The sequence below is a fragment of the Glandiceps talaboti genome, chromosome 4 (genome assembly GCF_964340395.1).
Source record: "Glandiceps talaboti chromosome 4, keGlaTala1.1, whole genome shotgun sequence".
Taxonomy (NCBI): domain Eukaryota; kingdom Metazoa; phylum Hemichordata; class Enteropneusta; family Spengelidae; genus Glandiceps; species Glandiceps talaboti.
Window position 1 is genome coordinate 5,219,265 of NC_135552.1, and position 16,824 is coordinate 5,236,088.

The 16,824-nt window shown below is 35.2% G+C and overlaps 1 protein-coding gene across 1 annotated transcript in view; it reads right to left on the reverse strand.

The window, feature by feature from the left end:
- Positions 1-16,824, reverse strand: part of LOC144433725 (condensin-2 complex subunit D3-L-like) — a 51,208-nt gene that overhangs the window by 16,809 nt on the left and 17,575 nt on the right. Inside the window, exons 12-29 of the mRNA XM_078122080.1 lie at positions 14,821-14,980; positions 14,319-14,493; positions 13,277-13,353; positions 12,534-12,697; positions 11,826-12,014; positions 10,863-10,965; positions 9,887-10,153; positions 9,257-9,427; positions 8,515-8,593; positions 7,737-7,986; positions 6,706-6,814; positions 6,189-6,273; positions 5,581-5,685; positions 4,797-4,951; positions 3,474-3,563; positions 3,035-3,205; positions 937-1,021; positions 155-279 (exon numbers count right to left, since the gene is read on the reverse strand). Of these exons, the coding sequence (XP_077978206.1) occupies positions 155-279; positions 937-1,021; positions 3,035-3,205; positions 3,474-3,563; positions 4,797-4,951; positions 5,581-5,685; positions 6,189-6,273; positions 6,706-6,814; positions 7,737-7,986; positions 8,515-8,593; positions 9,257-9,427; positions 9,887-10,153; positions 10,863-10,965; positions 11,826-12,014; positions 12,534-12,697; positions 13,277-13,353; positions 14,319-14,493; positions 14,821-14,980 (2,560 nt within the window). The remainder of the gene's footprint in view (positions 1-154; positions 280-936; positions 1,022-3,034; positions 3,206-3,473; positions 3,564-4,796; positions 4,952-5,580; positions 5,686-6,188; positions 6,274-6,705; positions 6,815-7,736; positions 7,987-8,514; positions 8,594-9,256; positions 9,428-9,886; positions 10,154-10,862; positions 10,966-11,825; positions 12,015-12,533; positions 12,698-13,276; positions 13,354-14,318; positions 14,494-14,820; positions 14,981-16,824) is intronic.

Consider the following 16,824-nt stretch of genomic DNA (forward strand, 5'->3'; position numbering starts at 1 on the left):
ACTTACTGGTCTAGGTGACATTAAACTTAGACAGTTCACTTACTGGTCTAGGTGACATTAAACTTGGACAGTTCACTTACTGGTCTAGGTGACATTAAACTTGGACAGTTCACTTACTGGTCTAGGTGACATTAAACTTGGACAGTTCACTTACTGGTCTAGGTGACATTAAACTTGGTCTACGTCTGGCTTTCTCTTTCTTTTCTTTCTCTTCCTCTTCAAACTTCCTCAGATCAAATTCTATTTCACTTGCAAGCTGACGATCTGCTGCCAGGATGTCTAAAGAAGGAGAAAGGCATACTATGTCAACATTGAACTTGAAGCATGCACACTGCAGACAATGTTTACTTTATTTTATCAATCACAGGTTTGTTTAAATTTACTCTTTAGAATTACCACCGGCTGTTTTGGTAAATATCCTTTGCATACGTGTCTATTCTACTAGGTTATCATTTATATACAGCTGGGTTGACTGCGACTATGTGATAGTTAAAATCTTGCCCAAGGACTTTAGCAAGAAACAGATGGAAGTGGCAAGGCTTGAACAGGTAACGTGCAGAGTCAGAGCAGCCATCATAATTCCAAAAAAAAACAATTATTTAGTGGTTATCTAACTGTGAAGACAGACTTTGGTTTATTCTATACTTGCATGCATGATGTAATATTACTATTTTTTTTATTAGTCTTGTTACAAGACCTCAGATCTACAATGGGAAGGTTGCCAAACAATGGCTGACCATGAACTTCAGACAAGCTCTTGATGTCACCTTGTGACCTGTGGTCACTTTTGAAGTCTGCAGAAATGGCCGAGGGTCTAAAAGCTTTACTAATGTTATTTTAGATTCTATTCAGATCTGTGAGAACAAAGTCAATCAATAAGATAGATGACTTGTTATGATACACTTGTGTCACATGACAGTGCAGCCCAACACTGACCTTTAACCTCATTCTTGTAATCTTTCATAACTTCAGCTAAATATAACATCAGTTCTTTCAGAACTGGTGACCGATGTTTCTCAAGCTGAAAAAAATGTAAAACAATCATGACAATTTAGAGTTACAAGTATCAGTTTGTGAAATGTTCAAATGTGTTAGAAAAGTTTGCTAGGCAATACTTGTATTGTGAGTCCATGGTATTTCTGGTAAATTCTGGGGTTTTTTGTATAACAATTATTGTGTATTTTTTTTATAAATATTTGTAAATTTTTGTATAAAAAATTCTATACACTACAGTCGATCAATAACTGTAACTCAATGCATAACAAATTACATTCTGTTTCCCATTACTGCTCAGTGGCTCTATTTGATACAACAATGCAGAAACCAACAAGAAACTGCATGTTCTGCACTAAGATAGCAATCAGTGAATCACAATCAATTACTTGTTACATTTTGTCTAAATGAAATAAACCATGCAAATATACATGGGCACCGTACCAGTGTTTTGATGTTTGCATTTGATGTCTGCATCCTGGGTCTGCAATGGTGGCACATTAGTTCATTTTATTTGGACAAAATGTTACAAGAAACTGTATTCATTCAATTTTGCTATCTTAAAGTGTAGAATGTGCAGTTTCTTATTGGTTTCAGCTTGGTTGTATCAAAAAGATCCAATGAACACCAACATGAAACAGAGTAATATTGAATAGTATATTATAATCTGAACCACAGCAGTCTGCCTAACTATAAATACATGCAGTTCAGTTCCCTGCTTAATTGATTGCTCTTCAGAATGGATTCTGTATGTTTGTATTATGGAAGTATCAACAAAGGTTGTATCAAACAGAGCTGTTGAGCAGTTATTTGAAATGGGTTTAAATGTACCAATACAAAAGTACTAGTAATCCAAAAATTATTTTTTGTACTGAATACATTTAAATTGTTATCCATAATCAGAGAATCTGAAAACCCCAATAATTGCATGAAGCACTTTCAGTGAAGACAAACACACATAGGTACTTGATTTCACCTCCTGACTCACAGTTCAAATTAATTTGAGACCAATAGCCTCTTCATATTTTTGCTGTTTGAGATGTTTCTGATAAATGCAACACTATCAAGGGGTTATTGAACTCATGCTTTCTGCTGCACTTTTACTCGCTAGAGTTGTAAAATGTACAACTGCAGTTATGCAAGAACTTGCTCATATATAATGCAGGCCTTTCCAAAATTTGTCATGGTGGCACTCTACTTCCTGTCTGTGTGTACCTTGGGGTTATACATGGTATAGGTTAACCAGTTAATCATACAGCACTGCTGCTTGATGTCCGAACAATACAAGAGATATCCCTGAGTTACACTTCTACAGAATACCAAGGGACAATGAGGTGATGATATCCCAACTTTGAGTGAGGGCGCTGTACTCTCAATTTCTTGTTTGCAGTCTGGAAAGGCCTATACACTGAGTATGCTAACATTCTGTCTATTAAAGTCTAGTGAACTAATTTACCATATCCTTAAATACATTCATCAGGTCTGCAGAATTGCCGGAGGGTCTAAAAGCTTCACTAATGTTATTTCAGATTCTATTCTGATCTATGAGAACAAAGTCAATGAATCAATAAGATAGACGACTTGTGTCACATGACAGTGCAGCCCAACACTGACTTTTGACCTCATTTTTGTAATCTTTCACGACTTCAGCTAAATATAAGTAATGATTAGATCTTGTATAATGACCAAGTGTTCTAATAACTTAGGAGTAACTGTCTGGCACTAAAGCCAGCAAACAACAGTTTGACAAAAACCTGTCGACCTGAACAGGTGAAATGTTATTTGTGAGTAATTAGAACCTATGGTTATGATACAAGTAGACCACTAAGTCTAAGAAACATTTATGATTCTACAATCTTCAGCTAGTTCTCCAAGACTAATTTTTACTAATTACCAGACTGGCACACAGTGTTCATGTAAGCAGAGTTTAGTCACTACTTATTTTTTGCGTCTTGGTTTTCCTTTAAAAAAATGGAACTAAGTCTTTAAGCAAACATTTCCAGGCTTATGGTATAGTAAGAATCAATTATTCTAAACTCACCATGTGTTTCAATGATATAATAATAGGTACAATATTCTCAATCACATTCTTCTTGACAGCAAGGCTAATAACCGCAGTCTTGATTTTATGTTCGGCAGCTCCTGCCATGTCCATGTCTCCGTCTTCTGCATCATCAGTAGGTTTCCTTTTCAAGGATTTCAACTTAATTTCCTGGTGTTCAAAAATCATAGACAAAGATTAACCGGCAATTATGACAAGTTTGTATGACCAATACATATTACTCCTGCGAGATTCAGAATGTTCATGGACTGTGGGTTCATACTTACAGTAATTAAATTTCTACTCACAGAGTCAAAATATTCTTGGAAGTGAATCTAAAATTTTCATTGACTAATGTCAGCATCGTCAGTGTTTTCTACTCATCCAGTAAAAAAAACATCACAACTCAAACACTAACTAAACACTGCAGTGACATTACCTTGGAAGCAAGCACCGTTAAGGCATCTTTAAGAAGATCACAAGAGTCTTCATCATATGGTATCACATTCTCGACGACACCTCCTAAGATCTGTACAAACATGATAAAAATAATATGACAATAAACAACTTAGTACATTTGGTAGGTAGTATAGTATAGTATAGTGACCACTTTATTAACATGCTTTGATACAGACATTAACAATAGAGAACTTGCAATCCAAACTGAGCATGCTCAGACGCCAAGGACTATCATGGCATTATCTATGTTTATCGTAATAGCTCGCACAGCGGCAGCAAAGCTGCCGCATAGCGGCTCAATGACTAGTACGCATGCACGTCGTATATCGTGATGACATAGCGCAGTTTAATTTCCAGGTTGTGGAAGTGTAGTTTTGACATTTACATGTATATTGTCGATAATTGATTTTTTTACATGTTCTAAAAAGAATAACTACTTTCCTATGTTTGTTGGTACAGTAACATTCCTAAATCATCCAGTTGAATTGAGAAATCATGATGTTCGGCAAGATGTCAACAAAACATTTGTCCAAAGACCAACGTACGTTGGTGGAGGGTCTATGATAAGTTGGCTGATTGAAAATGAACAATATTAAGTTTTTGAAACCAACAACTGCATAGAGTGTTGACTTTCTTTACTACTCGTCCATGTCAGAGACTTAGATGTCATTCAAAAAAATACATTTTGATGGTCAATACCCCTGGAAAATGACCCAAATCAAGTGTATCAACCCTGGCCCAGGCAGCCGGTCACAAATGAATCTACCCTGCGCGAGCTTATGGGCTTTGCCTAGTTATGATATTACCTAATCTGGAGCTACTGATAAAATTAACCTCCCACAAAGATCAGGGTGACTATGAATGGATCATTCCTGGTTATAAACAATGTAACAATATTGTCTACAATGCTAATTGATTAGTATTTATTATCACATTTCCCATGATGCAACATTCAACATGGCGGGTTTGTAAGTTCCCTCAGTCTGCTTGAATCAATTACCAGCTTCTATCCATTCTGTAATCAATATTGAATTTTTTTGATCAAACAGGATATTTCTTATCTTGTGCCAGTCTTACTTGTACATCGCCAACAGCCATAACTGATACTAAAGACAGTATTTTTTATACCTTCAACATAACTTAAATTAGTAATGTATTCTGCAATTAATTATTGTTCCATGTTTGTATGACTTTTCAAATCAAATAACTTTTAATTTATTTCTCTGAAACCACAGCTACAACTTATGTTGACATATAAAGTTGGAAGTATTCTTTGATATTTTGCCGAAGTATCAGTTCTTACCTCTTGACACAGTTTGGCAGTCAGTTGAAATCTGTGTTCATCACTCATTTGATCCAGTAAGAATCTGTAAATAACCATTCTCTTGGCAGCATTTCCTTTACCCTTCAGTGAAAACAGCTTCTTCTCTCGCTCACTTTGAGAAAACTTATTAAATACTAAAAAAAAGAAGGGAGAAAAGAGATTGATAATCTCAGTTAAAAGAAAGACTGAGATTTCCTCTTTTATATAAACTTAATACACTATGATCTGTCGGTCATCAAAAAAACAAACGATTGCATCATTTGGCCACTAGAGGGTGCTGTTTGGAAACGTTTCTAAAATGGCAAAATCATTTTGACCTGTATTCAAAAGAATTGTATGACGACGCCTGATTTATTTCTTGATTCTAACTGAGAACAGGTTTCAGTGTTTGTGATTGAAAAAACATCGAAAATTTACATTTATATTCAAGGAGCATACTACATTAAACGTACAAAATACGAAATACTATATATGACAGAACCCCAAGACACACGAGTGAAAGTGTGATGTACTTGGGGTATTTGCACGAGTGCTTGCAGTGTTCTCTGCGTCATTACTTTACACTCGTGAAAGTGCAGCAGAAAACACTGCAAGCACTCATACAAATACCCCTGAGTACCCACACTTACACTCACATGTCATGGGTTTCTGTTATTATTACATGTTTATCCCAAACACATTTCTGTAAAAATGGCACTGTGCAATCACAAACTTTTGTGTAGAATGAAAGACCGCGTCCTCATTTGTATGCAATACTACTTACCACTATGTTTGCTGTATTCATTAAAATAGAAAAGACACTCTACAAAGTGGTTGAAAAACATCAATGGATGTCGGTTTCCTAGGAAGGTACCCAGACAGAACTCGCCTGTAAAGACAAATTTCACATACTCAAACAGCCGTAATCAGATATGAAATGAATATCCTACCATGCATTGCAATTTTATTTGATTATTATTGAAGTTTATTTATATTTCAGGCTAGATATAAACTGAAAAGTGCCCACATTGGTATTGGGCCATCATCTGTTATTAACACATGTATGTAGATTGAGCCAAAACAACACACTTTTTTTTATAAAACTATAACTTACTGCATTCATGGTATTTTGCACATCATGGAAATGCTTGCACATCGATTTGCACACAGGTATGCTATCACGTTTGTTTTGGATATTGCACTGCTGTGTAAAGACCAATAGTATGTACACACACACACACACACACACACACACAGACAGACAGACATACACACACATACACAGACAAACATACAGACACACACACATACACACACAGACACACACACTCACACACACACACAAGTAATCAGTGGTACACATATGTAATAATGCCTAGTTAGAATCCATACCAAATTGTTTAATTTCAGTAATGGGATCCACTAACGATGAAATGAATCTGAAGAATAAGACACCCTTCCATTTGATGTAATCCTCCTGCAATGTATAACAGTATTATCAAGTGAACTCAGCTGCAGTGACCTGTAATGGTATAGTTACTGTGTTATGGACACCTAATTACTGTGTTTAATAGAGTTTTAACCGACAATGACAAATCCTTCAATCTTTGCATAATATAATACAGAGCAATATAATTTTAAAGTGATAAAGTTACATCAATCCCCTGATGGCTCCAGTATAACTATAACTTGAAATAGCAGGAGGAAGTAGTCAAATATACGACCCCATTATCAACATAGTTTGAGGTTTGTCTAAGAGTTCATTTTTTTCCTGGATTAGGAATATTGAAAAGATGTAATCTATAATCTAAGGATATGTTACTGTGTTCATGTTTAATACTTCTTGTACCCTGCACAAGGGAGTTGTTCATGTTCGAATGACTTTTTTAGCATTGGATCTTGTACATACCTGCAGTAGACGTGTGAGCTGAGTCAGGGTTTGTTTTCTAACCAATGGATTCTCATCCTTTACACAGGCAGCAATGCTAGTAATATATCTATCTACCAGACTAGGGTACCTGTATATGAAAAATACAGCAAATAATTTCATTTATACAAAACTATCATGATTGTACAATGCCATATTTTTTTTATTTAATGGCTCTATAGCAGTGACTCTATATCCATCTGTCTCAAGTCACAACATAGAGGAGATTTCATAAATTTTCAACAAGTACAATATATTTGATCTGATTTTGAATGAGAACTCAGGTAGATTTAATGTACATATAGTCAGACTGCACTTTCAAAAGTGCTGAGTTTCCCTTTGAGAACTGTGTGCTGTATAATAAACTACAATGTAGTTTCTCTCTGTCTAGAGTACAGTGCAAGAGCAAATATCCTGTAAGCAGAGTATAATCATACAATATGCAATCATTATGAGATATACAATTTTCAAAAGCTGAGTCAACTGGACTTCCATTGGTATAAATGCCCAGGTTCCTTATCAGATTAAATATACATTATCCTCAGCAGAAAAAAACCCAATAAATTCAATATAATTCAATAAACATAATCATGAAGTCCAACATACAATGTATTGTCATCCAGGGCACACCATTTACTCTACAGCTATGTGACCATGGTAATTTTCTCCATTAACCCTAACTTATTGCCTTGGTAGTGTATATTCACTATATGGTTCTAAGGTTCTTGGGTTAACAACACAAAATCCAAATGCAAACCAAGCAGTGTTCTCGCATAACAAAGTAACAAGGGCACTAAGCCCTATTGTTAGGTTACTAAAATGTAGTGGTTTGGTGGAGTATCACTTTTATTTACAAAAGTGGTATGCGAAACAACTACATTTTATGCAAAAATGGTATCAAACCTCCAGCTCATCCAAATTCTCCCTCGGACTACAGAAGGTTTTACTGATCTCGCGGGCCGTTTTGTGAACAAATTCTGGGGAAACACTGTCAATTAAGTCAATCAACTCACCGCACACATAGATCACACATGATAATGACTGCATTATTACGTATAGACGGTGATGTTGAGTCTTCTAGTTCCTTGGCTAGCAGTGCAATTGTACGTTTGGCAAGACTTTCATCAACCAAGCACATTTTTCCAAGTGTATTCAATGCAAATGCCTGTACTCTGTCCGACAGGTTAGAGTTTTGCAGCTGACTTAGAAGGATTTGACCACTCTGGGTAGCTTGAGATGACTGGGTCTGCTGTGAACTTTGAACTAAAGAATGAACAGATATTAAAACATATAACAAAGATAAATGATTATGATGTAAAATGGTCTGGTCATTATGAGAAGAAGATGATGATGATCATGATGATGATCATTGTGGTGATGACGATAATGGTGATGATCATGTTGGTGGTGATGATGATGATGATGGTGGTGGTGGTGATGATGATGATTATGGTGGTGGTGATGATGATGATGGTGGTGATGATCATGGTGGTCATGATAATGGTGGTGGTAGTGGTGAGGATGGTGGTGGTGGTGGTGGTAATGATGGTGATGGTGAGGATGATGATGTTGATGGTGATGATGATGAGTTGACGACAACAAAAATGATGACAAAATTGGTAATGGTGATCATCATAATTCATTTAAAACTTTTATACTTTAAATTTATACAAAATAGAAAATATGTTATCATGTGAAATTATAATTCTGGATTAAAAGAGAAAAGAGTGAAATAACAAAATACAAAACAATCTCATCTCATCATTAACATCTCATCATGTAATGACTTACTTGAGGCAGCTATCTTTGGTCCAGCAAGGATTGATAAAACCAAGGTTTTGATACGTTTTGGTACTTTATCTGGAGCAAGCTGAAAGAATGAAATCAGTCAATGAAATCATCAATAGACAAGGATTTTCTCCAAAAATGCTTTAATCAGTATTAACTGATAAATTAACCAGCAACAATGCAGAGTAAATCATTACATTCAGAATATATATATGTGCATTCAGTTCTATCCTGAATGTTCTCCTGGTAACTAAAAGTTAGTTTTGTAAAAAGACCTCAGATCTGCACTCAGAAGATTGCCGAACAAAAACTGTGGCATGGATGACCAGTACCACTGGTGCATAGTCCATTCAGGCAAGCCCTTGATAGTGCATTTGGTGACTATGCAACCTGTGCATGGGTCTAGCAGTTACAAGGGTAGACTAGCTAAAAGTGTACTGCATTGCTCACTTACAAATGTAATACATCAATTCTTATTTCTTATCAATATAAAACGTCATGGGTATGACTTTTGAAAATTTGTTTGACTTTTCATTCACAAAGTTGACAAAATAGACATTTTCATTACATTTCAGAAAGGATGCCCGCTAGTAATATTTCCATGGTTAAACACTGCGCTAATATACTATTTTGACTTGAAGTGTGTTTACCCTAACTCAGACATGACGACAGGTGGGTAGGACCTAGAACAGACACGACGGCTGACATGGTCAGGCACAGTAAATTATCATTTTACAACCTTTACCTGTATGAGTCCTCCTAATGTGAATAAGTAACTGCCAAGTTTAGTTTCATCAATGTTACTGGTTGGGTTCTCAGTAAATAGTACACTGGATAGATAGGTATCACATGTTGACATCAAATCTACACTCCATGTATTAATGACAGTACTACCATCATCTTGGGTATTACACAGCTGTTGATAACAAATGAATTCTGCATTTCAGATGGTTTTATTTCATTTGTAAGTGGCCAGTGTGACCTACATAATGGTTATTTTACCTCCCCATATTTTAAAATAGTTTTTCACTCAAAATGTCATTGACTACTTTTATACTATAACTTATAAGGACTACATGTATATTATCTATAATGTTTATAGCCTCTACTTGGAACTCAGACTGGCTAAAGTCAAAGAGATTCTTCTCATTTTTTCCATAAAGATAATTTTACTATGATTTGTGTTTCCATTAGTATTTGTGATAGCAATGTGTGTTGTTATTGTAAACTCAAATTCATCACTGACTTTGACAAAACATTTTTACTGTATTCAAATAAAAACGTAATGAACATATTTGTTGGATATCTTTCTCACATTATGATATTGTCATAATTTTCAACACAGATCTAGATATTTCATGGCGAGTTATCCTACCTGACAGAGTGCATCTATCACAGCTTGAATAACATCAGGTGTAGCCATAAAGTTCTTCAACAGCTTCTTGAAATCTCTGATGAATTTGTTTACCAAGTCATTGCCTAGATGTTTAGCTGTATACCCAATCACGTTAACGACGTGTACCAGTGTACTTGACGTGATGTCAGCATTGCCTGCCTGGAAGTCTTCCCAACATGTATGTATGAATGACTGGTCCATCTTTGGACAGTGTCTGGCTATCATCGACAGCAGAATCCATGCTCCCTATAAATGAATGAAAATACAAAGTACTAATAATTCACTGACTACCACAAACTCCATTCTCTTTTAAAGTTTATGTTACATACTGTTTCATGTTAGTGTTCACTGGCTCTGTTTTATACAACCATACAGGAACCAATATGAAAGTGCAAATTCTACACTTTAAGTTAGCGAGATACCCGAAACATTTTGAGGTTTTTTTGCTAAACATATTTAATAATAAAATAATTTATTATTTACAGACCATTACACAACACGTCTCAAAGGTCTGTATATAACAAATAGCAAAATTTTAAAATATGATTCACAGAAAAAAAAATACAGAAAAAAAAAAATTGTTAAGTGCATCACAACATAAAATCAGAACAGTTTGATTAAAAACAACAAATGAAACCATACAGGACACATCAGAAACTCATGAAAATTGAGATACAACCACTTCAACAATAACATTGACGAAATTTTAACGTTTTAAGATTTGCCTTGAATAATTCGAATTTCTCTATCAACCAACATTTTAAGATTTGCCTTGAATAATTGGAATTTCAACCAAAGATAGTGAAATAAGATCTGTTGGAAGATGATTCCACAGTTTTGGTGCATATACAATATACGTGCATATACAATATTTGGTCAATTTACTTCGTGAGAACAGGTAAACAAAATGTATTCTCAATGGTTTGTGATTATTATTTGCAAGTCAATTACTTACAGGTCCATGACTGCTGTTGGCATGACTGATTAGTAACTTCATTAATCTAGGTGTCAGCTTGCCTTGCTTAGACCACTGTTGACAACCTTTCTGTAGAAAATACCTGCAGTGATAATAAAATGATATATCAACTGAAGTACAGGCTGATTTATAAAATTAACCAAAAGGAGACTTACCAAAAGTTGAAGTATGATGGCTTTTCTGAATAGTAAATCATTAAGCATTGAAATGCACTACATGTACTTATAGTAGGTGACTATCAACTCGTCCCATTTTCAACTCGTCCCACTTAACTTGCTCCATTTTCAACTCACCCCAACTCTTCACATTATTATTTACTTGTGCATATTTGAAAATCGAAACTAGTAATACTCAGTCTGGAGGGTCTATGATATCTCATATTCCACTAACCACGTACATAAATTAATGTAAATTTTTCAGTCCCTGTACTTCGAGTCCATATATCGTTTAGATTTATAAACGTTTACTACAATATTAGTGTTGTAGGGGCGAGTTGAAAATGGGGCGAGTTGAAATGGGGCGAGTTGAAATTGGGACAAAGTGAATCGCTACCCTTAGAGTAAGGCAGACTGCTGTGGTTCTGATTATAATATAATATAATATACTATTCAATATTACTCAGTCCATTTCATGTTAGTGTTCACTGGCTGTGTGTGAACCTGGGCAGAAACCAATAAGGAACTGCACATGCTACACTATACGACATAGCAAGATTGAATGAATATAATTTCTTGCTACATTTTGTCTAAATGAAATGAACTAAAATGAAAAGAACTAAATTAAATGTGCCACCAAGCAGACACCATGCGGCGAACACTAACATGAAATGGGCAGTAGTAGTCAGTTTTGAAAAGAACAGTGTGAAAATCTGTAAGACTTGCATGCTTTACATGTGTTTTTTTGACAGGTTTTGTGGTATCTATGAAACTGTATTAAATTTACCTGTATTCTTCTCCTTCATCATTGGCTACCTTATTCATGATGTCCCATACCATTTTATGATGAGGTGTAGCAGTTCTTTCCAACAACACAATGTTACCCAGCAACACCTCCTCTATCATCTCCAGACATTTGTCTTGGCAAGTTGTCTCTCTGTCAGTTACCATGGGAACAACGCCATCTAACCACAAACTGAACAAATAGAGGATTCCGTAATTAAGTCACGAACAGTTAATTTCAAAATTTTGCCACTCTGTTCAAGTGAATGGTAGTAGGTAGGTAAATTCTACCAGGTCTGCGAGATTTTCCATTCTTTTGCTTCAAATGTTAATAAAAGTTTTTTAACATTAAACAAAAAACATGAAAGAAATGTTTACAGGTGTTCCATTTGTTTACTATGTAACAGTCTACACTAAACAGACAAAAATAATCATAGGGATAACATATAGGCTGTTTTCTAACTGACAATGTCGTGTTCCAATCCTCACAACTATGTACTTTTGTAACACATTGGATACTCAATTAGCTATCAATAACACAGTCAGTTACAACAGCCTATTGTCTAACGAACAACACTGCATTTTAGCTTATGTTACATTGGCTTGGAAATCACGTAACCCTGTTTCGCTAGTAGTGATGCAGTCAGTGTATAATGCAGCCTGTTTTCTGCAGTATTTCACCGTCCTTACAAACAACATGCCATGTACTTACCTTTGTAACATGTCACTCTCTGGTTTGGCTAGTAGTAATGCTGTCAGTGATAACATAGCCTGTTTCCTGACTGACAATGCAGTATCTTGGCATCTAATCCTGATAGTTTGCATGTAATCCTTGTTGATATTAGTTAAGTCAAGACAAATAATGTGTTCCATTGCCTGGAATAAAATACACATAATGTATGGTCTTGCACTGTTCTTATTGCCTGGCTATGAGGGTACTATGTCCATTAATGAGAGCTGTTACGTAGCAACTAGGAATTAGTCACTACATCCCGAGGGGTAATATGACGTCTACTACTGCCCAAATAAGGCCAGGCAATAAGTGTTTTATAACACATCATATTGTCTGGCATATACTATTTCTATGCAGTCACAGCAAATCCCTCATAAGACTTCCATGCTACATGAATATTGACCCAGAACGCGAATAGAGACCGATTTATGCAAATTGACATCACTAAGGGTCAATAGTCCCTACAACATGATACGATCTAAGCCAATCACTGAAGGCTATATGAACATGTGTTGTAATACAACTCGGCTACCAAAGTAATGTTGTGTGACATGCAGTATGGACACATGTCAAACTTATCGGTATTACGAATGAATCAGTATTATGGATAAGAGTTAATAATCAACACATCAGCAGGCCAATATCTGAATGGGTATGGTGCATTATGCATTTTTTCTCATTTTTATCTTCCATAAGTGAAGGTTATGTATTAAAGTGGTTACCTGAATAGCAGACTTTCGTACTCCTGTTTTTTCATCATTTGCTCTTCTTCTGAGCATTGACAATATTGCCTTGGTTGCTGAAAGACAAAATGAAAAGAAGACCGTCACTGATTGACAACACTTATATCTACCAGGGTATATGCAGGTATTGGATGTAATAAGTTGAATGTAAAATCACTTCCAATTGTCATATATAGTAATATTATGTTATACAGAAAATTTACATGTATTTACACAGATATTTACATATGCACTCCACACAGAAACGTGTGAAGCCATCAAGTGTCCTGGGATGACTGAGTGTGTGCGTGCATTGCAAACATAGAAGTCCTCCATTCACTCGTTCAGCCAACCCGCATGTGGACATATTTTCCCTGTGGGCTCAACTTCAATTTACACCCCATGATCTATACATGGGCTAAACCTCTCGTAATGGGAATTTTCTCTGTAATGGTCATCTTTTTTTAAAAGGATAAGATGGTTTTCAAAATGATTGATTTACACAACACAATGATGTCGATTGGTCAAATACAGGTCAATGAACTTATCACACAAGGCATGGTCAATTAGCAATGTGTAAGTACTCCTTGTCAGAGTTTATAAGGATGTACACAAACTTCAGTTATTGTAAAGTTTGAATGAAGTAAAGAACCAAGCCAAAGACGAAGTAGAGCTAGTGTATATCATGCAAGTTAAGGCTATAAAAGTTTAGCTGTGCATTAAAATCAGGTGAAGAATGAAAAATGTGGAGATATGTAAGATAAAGTATTTCATCTGTAGATTTGGTATAATAATCATAATTTCTCAGCAACAGAGACAATACCATCTAAACTACCTAACATCTACAATCAGCTGATCATACCGCCACCTAGTGGTCAGCTGTAACTGTGTTTTTTTGTCATTCTGATGAGGATCGTTGACCAAGACAGATCAAAAGCTCAATGCTGAAAAAACTTTGAACAGTATGTGTGTTATAACCTGTATAAATCATTTGATCTACCAAGCTGAAGGACACTTTTGGTTAAAAAATAACTAAACTCACCTGTTTGGCTTTTCTCCATTGAATCGGGTGTCAGATTTACACACAAATAAGGTGTTCCTTGGTTGCCAGGGGTAACTCCTTGGTTACCGGGTGTGATTCCTTGGATATCAGGTGTCACAAGATTGACTTGTTTATCTTTTCCTACATTTGGAGTTACTTGGTCATTAAATTGAACCTGTGAAAAAAAATACAAATTGAATTATTTTTATTTATCTCTGTTTTTATTTGGAGTTCTTTACACAAGAACACGTTGGAAAACACCAGACATCTGTGCCAATTTGACAAGCCACAGACACTAATTTTTGGTGAAACACAAAATAACATGTTCTTCTATATCCCTTACTTCATGATTGTGGTAACTCAAAATAAAACATTTTCAAAAAAAAAAATTGTTTTCCGATACAAGGCATACTGGAAGACACACAGACAAACACTTCGTAAATCCTGTACATACAGAAAGAGTGGTAATTACAGTAACTATCATATCCCCCCTGATACTTACACCATTGACATTGATGACTTGCTTTTGTCTGATTGCAGATGCAGGTGTTACAGTAGGGGTGCAAGATACTGAACAGCACAGCTCCTTGAAGACTTGTTGCATATCTGTATCAGTGGATGTGGCACAGTGTGCTAAACATGACAGGGCCTTGGCACGAACACTGCAATGAGATGTCAATGGTGTAGATGATACATAATTTATACTAAAAAGTAGTAAGATTTCAAGAATCATTCACTTCTAATCCACAGACATACATGTATAACCATGTATTGCTTACTCTTGTGATATACAAATGTTCATGCAGTAAAGTAACAAAAGGTACATATCTTGAATTTTGTTGGTAATGACCCTATATAGTACAGCCCTAACACTGCTGACAAGGTGTCAGTGAAAATTTGGAATTCACTTCCACAACAGTTTTTTTGACTATGCATTGAAATTTTCAGTTCACAGTGTGAACCCAGACTCCAAGAAAATCTATTCTTGCTCATAATTAATGTTACAATAACTCAGTTATTAGTTTCAGTCGATTACACAAATGCTACAATTTCACCCCTTTAAAAAATTAGACTTAGAACACTTTAGTAGATGTTGTACACACACATACAGTAACTATCTAGTAGATGTTGTATACATACACATACAGTAACTATCTAGTAGATGTTGTATACACACACATACAGTAACTATCTAGTAGATGTTGTATACACACACATACAGTAACTATCTACATGTAGTAGATGTTGTATACACACATACAGTAACTATCTAGTAGATGTTGTATACACATACAGTAACTATCTAGTAGATGTTGTATACACACACAGTAACTATCTAGTAGATGTTGTATACACACACATACAGTAACTATCTAGTAGATGTTGAATACACACATACAGTAACTATCTAGTAGATGTTGAATACACACATACAGTAACTATCTAGTAGATGTTGTATACACACACATACAGTAACTATCTAGTAGATGTTGTATACATACACATACAGTAACTATCTAGTAGATGTTGTATACACACACATACAGTAACTATCTAGTAGATGTTGTATACACACATACAGTAACTATCTAGTAGATGTTGTATACATACACATACAGTAACTATCTAGTAGATGTTGTACACACACATACAGTAACTATCTAGTAGATGTTGAATACACACATACAGTAACTATCTAGTAGATGTTGTACACACACATACAGTAACTATCTAGTAGATGTTGAATACACACATACAGTAACTATCTAGTAGATGTTGAATACACACATACAGTAACTATCTAGTAGATGTTGTATACACACATACAGTAACTATCTAGTAGATGTTGTATACATACACATACAGTAACTATCTAGTAGATGTTGTATACACACACATACATGATACAGTAACTATCTAGTAGATGTTGTATACACACATACAGTAACTATCTAGTAGATGTTGTATACATACACATACAGTAACTATCTAGTAGATGTTGTACACACACATACAGTAACTATCTAGTAGATGTTGAATACACACATACAGTAACTATCTAGTAGATGTTGTATACACACATACAGTAACTATCTAGTACATGTTGAATACACACACACATACAGTAACTATCTAGTAGATGTTGTATACACACATACAGTAACTATCTAGTAGATGTTGTATACACATAAAGTAACTATCTAGTAGATGTTGAATACACACACATACAGTAACTATCTAGTAGATGTTGAATACACACATACAGTAACTATCTAGTAGATGTTGTATACACACATACAGTAACTATCTAGTACATGTTGAATACACACACACATACAGTAACTATCTAGTAGATGTTGTACACACACATACAGTAACTATCTAGTAGATGTTGTATACACACATACAGTAACTATCTAGTAGATGTTGTATACACACATACAGTAACTATCTAGTAGATGTTGTATACATACACATACAGTAACTATCTAGTAGATGTTGTACA